This window comes from Anopheles merus, chromosome 2L (assembly GCF_017562075.2).
Source record: "Anopheles merus strain MAF chromosome 2L, AmerM5.1, whole genome shotgun sequence".
NCBI lineage: Eukaryota > Metazoa > Arthropoda > Insecta > Diptera > Culicidae > Anopheles > Anopheles merus.
In genome coordinates this window covers 4,858,695-4,873,437 of record NC_054083.1, presented here as the reverse complement: position 1 = coordinate 4,873,437, position 14,743 = coordinate 4,858,695, and the positions used below count along the sequence as shown (strand labels likewise).

Sequence of the window (14,743 nt, the reverse complement as noted above, 5' to 3'; positions counted from 1 at the left end):
TACTAGCGTCATTCGAGATTGCATTACGTCTAATTTTAGGAAAACATAGTTTATAAGACTTTTTTAATTGTGTATGTATGCCATGGAGGCTCGATACTTTTTAATAGATAAATAAATAAAATAAAATAAATAAATGAGAGTTGTATCATCTCCGTTTGCAAGCTTTCCCATTGAGCCTTTTTTATTAAGTGGCGCTCAGCTAGGTCATGGGTAGCTTTATCGATTGCTGTCGAAAATGACAGGGACTTAGCCTTACTTTTTAACCAATCCAAGTACTTTAGTGCGTACGTTACCGATAGTTTTAGACGGTGCCAGTTGGAACACCATTCGACGGAAATGGCGTCATAATCTATTCTTTCCACTGTTCTTGAAGTGTTTACCCTTTTCCGGTCTTCAAATGTGTCCGGAATGTTTGGTGTTAGTGTTTTTATTTCTACATTTTTTAGAAAGTCAGGACCATTTAACCATATTGACTTTGTCTTACAAGTTTTTGTAGCTTCGTCAGCAGGGTTTTCTGCAGATGCTACCCAGTTCCACTGCTTCGGAGAGTTAAACTCCCAAATTTCTCCGATTCTCAGGGCTACGAACTGATTATATGCTCGATGCTCTGAGTTAAGCCAAGCTAGAACTGTATTTGAATCGGTCCAAAAGAATTCCGATTGAACATTTAACCGCAATTTCCTCTTGATTGCTTCGTTTAGGCGAGTGCCTAGCACTGCCCCTTGCAATTCAAGCCTAGGGATCGACAGTGGTTTGGTAGGAGCGACTCTTGATTTTGCGGCCACGATACTTATGTCGATGCCTAAGTCGTGGACTGTCCTAAGATACGTAACTGCGGCAAAGGCCTTTTCTGACGCGTCTACGAAAGTATGGAGCTCCCTGATCTTTACGTTGTTTCCAATTGAAAAACATCTAGGTATGGATATGTTGATCGAGTTTTCGATTCGGCTTATTCAGTTTTCCCATTTTTCAACAGTAATGTTGGCAAGATGACCTAGAGGATCGTAGATTTTCATTATATATGAGAACATCTGACGTTTCGTTAGAGTTTTAATACCTGCCTTTTTAAACTTGTAGGCGAAGACGTCAGACTCTTTTTCACAAATCAATCCCAACACTTTTTCGAAGTTTGTATTTTTCTCCTCTATGCCAAGTATCCTTTTCTCGGATAGCCTGTTGGTTGGGATACTTTTCTCCACTTGTTTTGAGTTGGAAAAAAAGTTTCTCATAAAGAATTTAGCATCATCATGTATCTTACACACCTACGAGATAGTATTCACGGCTGTATTAATATCTGAATAACTATCTAGGTAGTCATCTGCGTAGTGATTTTCAACAATCGCTCTTACTGCCTGGGGATAGATATTTTTGTAACGTAGTGCGTTCTCGTTCTTGACAAACTGAGCACAAGTTGGTGAGCAAGTTGCCCCAAACGTCATTACTTGCATAACGTAAACTTGAGGCACGTCAGAAGGCGACTCTTGAAATAGTCATCTTTGAGCGTCTTGATCTTCCCGTCTTACCTTTACCTGGTGATACATTTCCTTGATATCTCCTGAACAGCCTATTTTGTGTTCCCTGAAGCGGACTAACACTCCGAACAGGGACGCAGTAAGATCTGGGCCGAAAAGAAGTTGAGAGTTAAGGGATATATTTTAATTTTTTGCAGCCGCGTCGAATACTAAACGTGGTTTGGGAATGGATTTATTATGGTTTATCACGGAAAAGTGGGGAATATAGTTTATTTTCCCGTTCAATTGCGGCAGTTCCATTGGTGTCGCCTTACGCGCATATCCCTTTTGAACGTATGCGTTTATTTTTTTATGATACCATGATTTTATGTTTGGATCCCTTTCCATTGCCTTTTCTTGACTTTTTAAGCGCGTAAGCGCTTGTCCATAACTATCTGGCAATTTAGGATTGTCGGTTTTCCATACTAAACCAATTTCGTATCCGTCGCCAGTATTTTTAAGCGTGTCTTTCATAATCTTTAACGCTCTTTTGTCTTCTTCAGAGGCATGGGTTGGAGTAGGTTGCTCTCCAAATTCCTCTGTAGAAAAGAAACCACGCAAGATTTGCATCATGTTCTTGTTTTCTTCTTCGTACGTGTCTGTCATCACAAATGAGTTCTCTGTGACATTTGGTGTATTCGTTCCCTCAAAAATTACCCAACCAAGCCTCGTTTCATGGGCAATTGGTTCGTTTGGTCTACCTTCTTGATATTTTGCACCATGGCAAAGATATGAATGTGGAAGGCCTACTAGCACGGTAGGCCTCGCATCTGCATAGCTAGAGATACTAATGCCTTTCAAATGTTTAAAATTTCTTTGCAAACACGGAGCATCTAAGGTTTGAACAGGAAGGTTAAGTTCCCTTACACCCCTGAGACTTTCAACTTGGAATTTTCTTTTGTTAGCTTCCTCTACTGTTATGGGAACTATCCTACTTTCTGTCTCTTTTTGAATGCTTCCGTCCGTCCAGGAAAGAGTTAGCGGTCTTTTCGGTCCGTGAACGTTTAGTTCTTTTCGGACACTTTCCAAAAGAGGCTAGTTGAAGAGCCAGGATCCATGAATGCATATGTATCGAATTTTCTATCATTATGGTGCAGAGTGATGGGCACGATCTGATAGAACAGATTATTCTTTTCCTGATGACAATTTATTTTGTTTGTAGGTTGCCCTTCTACCTGATTTCTTTTGTGAAACATACTATGAAGCCTTTTGCTGCAACCGTACACGCTACATTGTGGTGGTAGGCGACAGTTTTGGGCGTTATGGTTGCTGTACTTGCAGCAATTGGTGCAAATTCTATGCCGAATAAAAAGAGATAATTTTTCATCGGGTGTCTACCGTTCAATTGTCTGCAACGCGTGGTTTCATGAGGAAATCCACAAATTAGACATATTGTTTCCTTTTCTGGCCCTTTATGACGATGCTGTATGTTTTGACAGTTCGACCTTTCTTGTTTGGCTACTCCTTCGTTCGCGGCCAGTATAATGGCCAGTTCTTCAGAAGGTTTCAGCCATTCTGCTAGGTCTTGTAGCGTAAGATTCTTGTTATCTTGTTCCCTACATAGCGTGCGATTCAACCATTCGTTCCGAAGTTCGGTTGAAAACCTTGATGTCAAATCGTTTAGCAACCTCTGGTCATTGGAAAATCCTTCTTGCTTCAACAACACCATTTTGTCAATGAGATTGCGCAAAGCGTTGGAAAATTCTAAAAATGCTAAGGGATTATCTGCCGTTATGTGCTTTACTACTAGTAATTCTAACAATAAAGACTTGTAAATGCTTTCAGGATTCCCAAACATTTTGTCGAGCCTGTTTAATACAAGCGGAACGTTTTCTGGGTTAAGCATTAACCCGCTAACCGCACGAAGTGCTTCGCCTTTCAGATGCTTTTGCAGCCTATTCATGTTTTCTAAATTTGAGAACTTACTAGCTCGGGAAGTTTCTTCGTAGGCTTGTTTGAATTGAGGCCAGCATTTATAGCTTCTATCGAAATCTGGAAGCTTTGAATGTGTTACTTTCGAGTCCTTAGAACACAACAATTGAACCATTTTGTCAAAACTCTGAGTTTTACGTCTAAACTTGTCATTGGTTTTTCATTGACATCTTCTGATTTTTTGTTTTTTAACTCTTCTTGTAGCCGTTTTAGCTCTTCTTCTATTCTTACTTTTTCTTTTTCTTTTTCTTCTTCATTTGTCATTTTTTCTTTCAGCAGTTTTTGCGTTTGCATTAGTGCTGACCTATATTCCTGCCGTTCAACTTCCATATCTTTACATTTTTTGCATAGGAAATCTTTAATAGGTATAATATAATAATAATAATTTTAAATCTAAGCATGACAAGTGAAGCCACCTGTCGCAATCAATACAAGTTATCAATTTCCCTATCTCATCTGGGTTCGTGCACAATTTGCAGTGCCCATTCGGATTCTTTTTAAAATCATATTCCATCTTGAACTCACCGTGGTTCAAATCCGCTTCAGCAGGGTCAACTCCTATTCGGCTGCTCAGGGACGGCTGGATCGGGAGTGATGTCTTCACTGCTGCTTGTTGGTCTTCTCAGGATCAAATACGACGTCTTCTGTATTACGTGCCGGTTGCCCTCAAACCGAGAACGATGGTTGCCTCAACCGGAACGATGTTTTCTTAGCGGTGGGTCGGCGGTCATACACACGATGGGTCGGTTGTCTTATGCAATATTAAACTCGCGGCACACGTGTTTCGCTGTGCAGATTTTTATAATCACGTTTCGTCGGAGTTAACGTCCGATATTTGCGACGCACGCGTTTTACGATAACTGTGTTTCCAACTGGCGCTAAACTGACGGTTTCATGTTGCGTTGCGAGAACGGATGCACTTTTCGAAGCTCGCGGCGTACACGTATTCGTCACCTTTTCACTGGTTCAGCATTTGCCTTATACGTTGGCAGTATCGAGTTCACATTCGATTGCGTCACTTCACTAGCGGTAATGACCGCGATCTATTCACTGTTGTGTCGTTGCACTTACAGTTCTTTTGCACTCACTCACCGCCGAGTCGCTTCTCGGGTTTTGCTTCGTCGGCAACTGGTGCGTGGCCCTTCTTCCTGGGCTGGCTGTAGTAGATCGGCTACGCCGGATCGTCGTCCGTCCCCGTTGCTTCACTATCACAACCCTGCTTGGGTTGCTGTGGGGTCTATTCACGCCTCTACGGGCTTGTTACTACTTCGGGTTTTTATTTCCCAATAAATCGGGACTACTTGCCGAACCGTTGATTGATGCGTCCTCTCTGGAGCCACCATTTGTCGCGCTCACAAAAGTGTCTTTCGGAGCAGCAGCTTAAGACAGGCACAGTACACAGTACAGGTGCTTGGCAAATAATGTCTTCATTAATTTATTAAATTGATTTTATACTCTAAAATTGCTGACCGTCGTCGATCAGCATATTCTTCTTAGTATATTCTTCTTAGCCTATTTTTCCATTTAATCGTTAAACCAGCGCGCATCGCTGGCACGTTGCATAACGTAGCTAGTCTGCATTTATTGACCTAGCAACGCTTTGTTTTTAAGCCTAAATTGTCGTCAGTGACAGCTGCAAAGACCAGATCATCATTGATGCAGTCATTGTTGGTAAGGCTGCAAAGAAGAAAATAAATCTGAGTATGGCATACATCGATTACAAGAAGGCGTATGATTCAGTACCTCATTAATACTTTCTTAAAGCACTCCAGTTGTACAAAGTAGACGGAAATGTCATCAAGCTAACCCAACGGTCAAAAGCCGAAGATTTTATATTGGCCTTTCGCTTTTTCTATCAGTCTCTCGCTCTAATTTGAGTGATTTTCCCTTCGTGACTACCCAACGCCAAAATCAGCGAAGAACGAAATCGAGTGGCTCAAGCGAAAGAACGAAAAAAAATGATGAACGAGTGTGCTGTGACAATAACACACACGCACGCACAAGGCGACACCCGAAATCTGGTGCGATACCGGCTTTCAGTGGAGCAAGTACACACATGCACACATTTGGCCACACCAGCGCTCTGTTCTAGTGCAGGTAGTTTTCTGCAGTCCATGGTGATACTACACACAGCCACGCACTTGGCGATACACGGTGGATTTTCAGAATTCAGTGGTACAAACCCGACAGACAAAGAGAACGAAATTTTCAGGCGAGGGGTAGGTAGAAACACGCGGTGGGGGCCCGGCCCAAGATCGGATCCGAAGTCCGTTGTTTTGGGCTCGAAATTAAAAATGGCGGATGGAGCGCTACCACGGAGAGAATGCGCTCTCTTGCTTACCTTTAAAATACACGAGGCGCTCTCGCTGTAAAGAACGCTCGCTCGCGCTGTTTCATCATACCCCTTCCTTCCCGTTTCTTTCGGCTTGCGCTGCGCTGAGCTGGTACCCCCTCCCACTTGATTCCAGCGAATTGCGCTGCACTGGACTGACACCCCCTCCCACTTGTTTCTTTCGTAGCACGCTGTGCGCTTCCCTTCATTCGGACTTGGTGCACCCGAATCAAAACAAAAACTTGAACACATTAAAGTTGGTTTATATTTTATCACTTTTGTTGTAAATAAAGGGGCATTTTCGCACATAGCTTCACACAATCTTGCCACAAAATCACACACATTATTTATATTTAAAAAATCGTCTTATTTAAAATAGCCGTCTAACTGCATGAATACCTTTGTTGCTGTTCAATGCAGTAAAAAAATATTGAAATAAAGCAGCGCAAATCACACATTTAAGATAAATGGTGAAAGAAAAGCGCAGCTTCATTTCAATGTGCACAACACTTCAACACTTAGCGAATCTTCGATTGCCCGGGACTTAGGCTAACACGCGCGCGGCCTTTCGCGGCGAACGCTTGAGCTGAACTGACGAATTCGTGTGGTGGCAAGAAAGGGAGCGCACAGAGGAACACTCGCTGCACTAGTGCGAGCGAGATACCGATAGCCGCATGCCGCTGCGAGAACACCAAACTGAGCGCGCAGGCTGAAAGTGAACGCACACATTCACACATGTGTAATTGTGTGAGTGCAAAAACTGTGTAGAAACCAAAACACGCTCGCGCCTCCGCGTAATTCCGCGTATTTCCAACCGTCTCCCCATGCTTCTACATGCCCCTCGCCTGAAAGTCGCACACTTTTTCATTCTCATTGCTAGTAGGGTGTTCACATTTGCTTTATGCACACATTCGCATGCTGTTTATTGAATGATATCTCTCTCCCTTCCCACATGTGTCTTGGCATACTCCCGCTGTGTAGACGGCAGAACGCTTTCCCCCTTCCAAATTTACCGTTCATCCTCCTCTTGTTCTTCCTTCCTCCTACCGCGCTCGGGGTACCATCCGTGCTGCGCGTGTTCCACTGGCTTCCCGACAGACAAAGAGAACGAAATTTTCAGGCGAGGGGTAGGTAGAAACACGCGGTGGGGGCCCGGCCCAAGATCGGATCCGAAGTCCGTTGTTTTGGGCTCGAAATTAAAAATGGCGGATGGAGCGCTACCACGGAGAGAATGCGCTCTCTTGCTTGCCTTTAAAATACACGAGGCGCTCTCGCTGTAAAGAACGCTCGCTCGCGCTGTTTCATCATACCCCTTCCTTCCCGTTTCTTTCGGCTTGCGCTGCGCTGAGCTGGTACCCCCTCCCACTTGATTCCAGCGAATTGCGCTGCACTGGACTGACACCCCCTCCCACTTGTTTCTTTCGTAGCACGCTGTGCGCTTCCCTTCATTCGGACTTGGTGCACCCGAATCAAAACAAAAACTTGAACACATTAAAGTTGGTTTATATTTTATCACTTTTATTGCAAATAAAGGGGCATTTTCGCACATAGCTTCACACAATCTTGCCACAAAATCACACACATTATTTATATTAAAAAAATCATCTTATTTAAAAAACCGTCTAACTGCATGAATACCGTTGTTGCTGTTCAATGCAGTAAACAAATATTGAAATAAAGCAGCGCAAATCACACATTTAAGATAAATGGTGAAAGAAAAGCGCAGCTTCATTTCAATGTGCACAACACTTCAACACTTAGCGAAACTTCGATCGCCCGGGACTTAGGCTAACACGCGCGCGGCCTTTCACGGCGAACGCTTGAGCTGAACTGACGAATTCGTGTGGTGGCAAGAAAGGGAGCGCACAGAGGAACACTCGCTGCACTAGTGCGAGCGAGACACCGATACCCGCATGCCGCTGCGAGAAAACCAAACTGAGCGCGCAGGCTGAAAGTGAACGCACACATTCACACATGTGTAATTGTGTGAGTGAAAAAACTGTGTAGAAACCAAAACACGCTCGCGCCTCCGCGTAATTCCGCGTATTTCCAACCGTCTCCCCATGCTTCTACATGCCCCTCGCCTGAAAGTCGCACACTTTTTCATTCTCATTGCTAGTAGGGTTCAGTTTAGTGATGACGTCATGAACAGGAGCTGCGCGTTTTGAACCGGCTTCTGTTAAGTAATGACGCTGGGCTGCGCGCGTTTCGACAGGTTCTTGGCGTAATCCAGTGCGTTGGTTTGTGGCAGTGTTGTGCTGAACGCTGTCCAAAAAAAAAAAAGAACCAATAATTAATGTATGTAGTATGTATTACTATGGAGAGTTTTGCGCTTAGGATTAGATCAACACTTACCTTGATATTTTAAAACTGAAAAACGTTTTCTTTCCGTCGCTCATTTTGAACATTGTTGACGAGGCCAGCATGTAGTCTTTGATAAATAGCGCACACACCTGTAACTTTTTAGACGCCAAGGGTTAGTTGAATGTACTTGCACAAGCACACATGTGAGCAAGAAACTTACCTCAACAATTTGCTAGGATAAATCATTCAATAACTGAACTGAACACGGCCCAAAACGTAGACGAGCAAAGTACGTCGCACAAGAAATCGCACCTCACTTCAGTACATCCTTCCACAGGGAAAGTTCTGGACAGACTGAGGATGCCTCACACTCGGATGAGCGCGATAGCAGAAAAATCATGGTGGATCGAGAGAGATGGGTAGACTCGGTGTAGCGCAATAAGCTGGTAGATGCATGTGTGTGTGACCAACGAAAGACTTCGTCCCCGCTCCTCGCGTTTTTCATCCATCGTTTTTTGTCACACGCACACACCTCTACACGCGCGGCGGTTTGCCGTCCAAAATCTAGAGAAAGAAGACAGGGCATCTCGCTTTGGCACACAGAAAAATCTTTCAACAACTTCGGCTCTGCTACTTGGGTATGTGTACGAGACGATCCCATACAAAACTTTGGCTTTTTTGCGGACTGGGCAGGGCGAAAGCGTTCGCGCCGATGTGGGCTGCTGTGTTGCAGCCGATGCAACTTGTGCGTTACCGATCCTTGTGTGCTGCCGAGGCGGAATGTTACGTCGCCGTGGTGAGAGGCAGGGCTCGAGCCGCGGCGGAATTGCTGCCTCGCCGATGATGCGCTGAGCTCGAGCCGGGGCGGTATTGCTCGTCGCCGATGGATCCTTGTTGTGCTGCCGAGACGGAATGTTACGTCGCCGTAATGTGAGGCAGGGCTCGAGCCGCGGCGGAATTGCTGTCTCGCCGATGATGTGCTGAGCTCGAGCCGGGCGGTATTGCTCGTCGCCGATGGATCCTTGCACTGCTGCTGCTGCAGCTGGGCGGAATGCGTCCTCGCCCGATTAAACCTGGGGCTGCAGCATGGGCGGATGTGACGCCCATCCGATGTTCCAGCAGCAAGGCGGAAAGCTGCCTCGCCTGTGGTGCTGCTGGCGTTGCTGGGGCTGCAGCCCGACGACCTTCCTTGTCGCCGAGAGTGTGTGCTCGGCTGCCCATGTGGTCGCCAATGATGGGACGGCAGCCGGGGGCCTCGGTGTTGGCGGCGGTGGCGGCGGCCCGATGTTCCGCGGTATCCCAAAGGCACAGGGAACCGTGCCATCGCGATGGCCGCTGCAATGATGCAGCAAAAGCGAGATGGGCCCGATCGCGATGGCGTCCGCGGGTTCTTGCTGGGATCCCCCTTACGCAGGAGGATCCCATCCTCGTCGCCACTGTTGTGAACTGCTCTTTTTATTCACATACAAAGTAAATAATACGACACAATTAACAATCACAATGAACACTTTAAAATCACAAGTGCGGTGGCCGCGCACCAGCCGCACCGAGCGCCCCTGCCGAGAGCTCCTGCTCGATCGGCTCGCCAACACACTCTGGTTGTGTAGCGCTCGGCACACACTAAGCCTTGCGCTGCTTAGTGTGTGCGACAGTGTGCGTGACACACTGTCGTCCTCCTGGACGTTGACCGGTGGCAGCGCAACTGCCACGGCAATTCCAGGGGTCGGCACGGCTGCCCACAACAATGCCAACCATATATTCTCTTCTATTTCATTTATTCATTAAGTTTTTTCATTTTATCATAAAAATAACGGTCAAATTGAAATTTGGAATCGCTTGAATTCGACTCGAAAATAAGCATAATACGAAAAGAGGAAGAAGAGAAAATCATTCTCATTACAAAATGTATGGAATACATATCATTCTCCATACAAAATGTATGGAATACCCGAGTATGCTGGTTGCCAACTTACGTGGTAAAGTTAAAAAAAATCAAAATAAAATACTTACAGGCTGTTTAAAATTACAATTTATGCACCAAAAAATCAGAAAATAAAAGTTGGATACGGAAAATTTCTGGGGAATAAAAGCAATGAATCAAAAGTTATTGCAGTTCGAAGTTGAAAAAAATACCCGGGTATCCGGTTGCCAACTTAAAGGTTAAGGCCGATTTGGTTATTTGGGCGTTAAGCATGCCGAATTCCGATTTTCCGACCCCTGTTTGAACCCTGTTTGAAGGATAGATTCGAAAATCGAATGACAGTATTCTTCCGTCTAAGGCCGAAAATACACGGACCGGAATTTCGCGGCCGCGGAATTCCGCCTGCTGTCAAACCCATATACAAAGTGTCAACGGCAACTTTCCCGAACTGTCATATCCATACATTTTTCAGCAAGCGGAATTCCGCGGCCGCGAAATTCCGGTTCGTGTATTTTCGGCCTAATAAGGCCTTAACACTGCTTCTAGACGACCCAAAAAATCTTCCACGACAATTTTTTGGGACACTTGCTATCTTTCAAACCGTCCTTGTTTTATCACGAATGTATGGCTTACTTAGATCGTAATGTCGCGAAACGCGAGCGTTGCCTTTTTGTGAAAAATTCACAACCCCGCTACAATCACGGTTGCTCTGATTTTGTTCTAAAACTGAGAAGTTGTTTTACAACAAAAAGCTCACAGAAAATTTGTCGCGGTAAAAAGTTGGTCGTCTAGAAAAGGAGTCTCCTTACTTTTCAGTTCGCGTGCAGCATTGCTTCGTAAATTTAGTTGTTGAGGGCCATTTACGCGTTACTTTTGGTAATGAGAACGTTTAAATCTCGATTTGACAATAAAATACTTAATGGATATTTTAAAGTTTTGCATTTTACGTTTATGGTAACGTGAGTTTTGTCTTGGTTTAGCAAATATTAAAAATTTGATGAAAATTTTCAAACTAATGACATAATCGCGGGCCGCATTATAGGCTCTCGAGACGACTTACGCGACAAAAAGTAGCTCAATTTTGCAAACAGAGCTACTCGTCTCGCGCGACATTTCTGCTTCATTCGAAATAATAAAATTATCAAGTTTGTTTACGAGCGAGATTAATGCCAAACGCAAAAAAAATTTGAACACATTTTAACTTACACCTGTTTCCATCTACGTTCGAATCTCGTGCCGTTTGCATAGAATCGCAAACCGCCTGCTTCGAATCGCATGCCACTACGATCGAATGCGTGCATCCATGGTTAAATCGCGTGCCAGTACCAAGATCTATTAAGGAGAACAGGTCGATGCAAAGCCCGTTGCTAGGTTGCCATTTTCAGCTCGCTTTTGACAGTTTCATGAAAAAGTGTTTACAAACAAACGGCTAATAGTTAAAGCGCAAAAGTGGACGAATTTATTATTAGGAAGGTTATATTGGTTAAATTTCTTGCGGCCAATCACTTCTGGACAATAAAGGAGAAGTAATTGCAGTCTACTCTGTATTCAGAAACATTGATAACCTTTTTCATTGTTTGCCATTCCGTGACCACAAACCACTACCGTTTGCAACGGTCCTGCTGGAAAAACGAAATGTTTAATGTTGGATCCCAGTTACCACAGGGATAATGGAACACATAGCAACACTTAGAAAGCATAGCAACCATGCGGTATAAAAGGAGCCGATAGCTCATCACCGCTTTACTCTTAAGTTGACTTTCAAATACAAAACTTTAACTAGAAGCTGTGTGCAATATTCCGAGTAGTTCGGACATATCAATTTGGCGACGAGGATTTTGAAATTTTGAAGCACAACGAAAGAAGCGATGGCAGAGCTACAGCAAGCAATCCTTTTGATGACGGAACTCCTGCAGAAGCTGGCACAGCCGAACAATACGGAGCAAACTCTCGAATCCTTGGCAACCAACATCAGTGAATTTTCGTTCGACCCGGAAAATGGAATCACTTTCGAAAAGTGGTACAGCCGGTATACGGATCTTTTCGAATCGGATGCCAAGAATTTAGACGATTCCGCCAAGGTACGCCTGCTGTTAAGGAAGTTGGACACACCATCCCACGTCAGGTACGTCAACTTCATCTTGCCGAAGCTTCCCAAAGACGTCGATTTTGCTGGCACCGTCAAGATACTATCGCAAATGTTCGGCACACACACCTCCATTTTTAACAAGCGGTACCAGTGCCTCCAGCTAGTAAAATCTGAAGCAGAGGACATCATTAGCTACGCAGGGAAGGTGAATCGTTCATGCGAAGATTTTGACTTCAAAAATATGAACATCGATCAGTTCAAGTGCTTGGTGTTTGTGAGTGGCCTTAAGGGTCATGCCTACGCCGACACGCGTCCAAGGCTTCTTTCCCGGATTGAATGTGAAACAGCAGAAGCTCCCGTGAATCTTCAGACCTTGATTAACGAATATCAACGACTCGTTGATCTCAAGGAGGACACATCGATGATTGAGCGCCAGTCAAGCTCGAAACAAGCGGTTCACGCTGTCCAGGAGAAGGGAAGGTTTCATCATCCACACACTTCAAAAACGGAAGGTAAGCTGCCTCGCACCCCTTGTTGGCAATGCGGACAAATGCATTTTGTCCGGAACTGTCCGTTTTCGGAGCACCAGTGCAAACAGTGCAACCGAATTGGCCACAAGGAAGGATATTGCGGCTGTTATTCCAAACGGCAGACAGTTCCAGGCGGAGGGGAAAAGAAAACATCGAATCAATCACCATTGAATCAGCCATCAAATCAGCAAACGAATCAGCCAACAAATAGACAAAACAACCCTCGGAAAGTCAACGCTAGAGGAGTATACATCGTGAACCACATTGTGAACCACATCGCTAACCGTTCCAGTAACCGAAAGTACGTGCCTACTTTGATCAACGGCGTGGCTACCAGGCTCCAACTGGACACAGTAAGCGATATCACGGTGATATCAAAGCAAACCTGGAACAACTTGGGTAACCCTTCAATCATCAAACCGACGATCCAAGCAATCAACGCGTCGGGCAAACCACTTCATCTGATGGGTGAGTTCCAGTGCGACGTCAGCATCAACGGAAAAACTGCTCGAGGCAGATGTTTTGTCACGACGACTGCCAACCTCAACCTTCTCGGCATCGACTGGATTGACCTGTTCAAGCTGTGGTCAGTTCCTCTCGACTCCGTTTGCAATCAAGTAACGACGAAGTCGATCGATCAGCAGATTAGTGAATTTCGAGCAAAGCATCAATGATTCACTGGGACACTGCAGGAAATTGAAGGTAAAGCTTTTTCTCAAACCAAATGCTAAACCTATTTTCTGTCCAAAGCGCCCAGTTCCTTTCAACACCATTCCATTGGTCGATGCTGAACTCACACGGTTACAATCATTGGGCATCCTCGAACCTGTCGATTTCTCCGAATGGGCTGCTCCCATCGTGGCAGTGCGCAAACCTAACGGTCGAGTGCGCATATGTGCAGACTACTCGACGGGGCTAAATGAGGCGTTGGAACCAAATCACTATCCGCTTCCGACGCCGGAGGAAATTTTCGCCCAACTCAACGGCAGCACCGTTTTCAGCATCGTCGATCTTTCCGATGCGTATCTGCAGCTTGAGGTGGATGACGACTCCAAGAAGCTGCTCACAATCAACACGCATCGAGGATTGTTCCGGTTCAATCGTCTGGCTCCCGGAGTGAAATCTGCGTCGGGCGTATTTCAACGTGTGGTGGATGGAATGATAACAGACATACCTGGTGTCCGCTCTTTCATCGATGATGTCATCGTGTTTGGAAAGGACATCAGCTCACACGCAACGTCACTCAACCTACTCTTCCAGCGGCTCAAAGAGTATGGTTTCCACGTGAAGGCTGAGAAGTGTCATTTCTTTCAATCACAACTCGGCTATTTGGGGCACATTGTGGACATACAAGGCATTCGTCCAGACCCCGAGAAAGTGAAGGCTATTGCTGCACTCCCACCGCCAACCAACGTCCCGAGCTTCGATGGTACCTGGGTGCGGTCAACTTCTACGGTAGGTTCGTGCGCAACATTCACGAATTACGGCATCCAATGGACCAGCTGTTGAAGAAGGACGTGAAATAGCAGTGGACCCCGGCATGCCAACAGGCTTTCGACCAGTTCAAAAGGACGCTTCAATCAAACCTGCTGCTAATGCATTACGACCCTAAGCTTCCAATCATCGTGGCTGCGGATGCATCAAGCACAGGCATCGGGGCAGTCATCTTTCACCAGTTCCCTGATGGCAGCATGAAGGCAGTACAACACGCTTCGAGGACGCTCGCACCCGCGGAGCGTAATTATGGACAACCAGAGAAGGAAGCGCTTGCGTTGGTCTATGCAGTGACCAAATTCCACAAGTATCTGTTGGGACGCTATTTCACACTGCTGACTGACCACAAGCCACTACTTTCCATCTTCGGTTCTAAGAAGGGGATTCCCCTACACACTGCGAACTGACTACAACGGTGGGCTCTCACGATGCTGAATTACGACTTCGAGATTCAGCATGTATCCACCAACGAATTCGGATGTGCAGATCTGTTGTCCCGACTGATCGACCAGACCATCCAACCCGAAGAAGAATACGTTATCGCTGCGCTGAGCCTTGAGGAAGATTTGGTAAGCATTCTTGCTGACACAACAGAAAAGGTTCCTGTTTCATTTGCAGCATTGCAAAAGG

At 45.4% G+C, this 14,743-nt stretch overlaps 1 protein-coding gene across 1 annotated transcript; it reads left to right on the top strand.

Annotated features, from left to right (window-relative positions):
• The first annotated feature begins 11,868 nt into the window (after window positions 1-11,868).
• On the top strand, window positions 11,869-14,128 carry LOC121591415 (uncharacterized protein K02A2.6-like). Its single transcript, XM_041911877.1, has 3 exons — window positions 11,869-12,125; window positions 12,912-13,087; window positions 13,245-14,128. The coding sequence occupies exons 1-3, from the start codon at window positions 11,869-11,871 to the stop codon at window positions 14,126-14,128; spliced, it is 1,317 nt and encodes a 438-aa protein (XP_041767811.1).
• The last annotated feature ends 615 nt before the right edge of the window (window positions 14,129-14,743 follow it).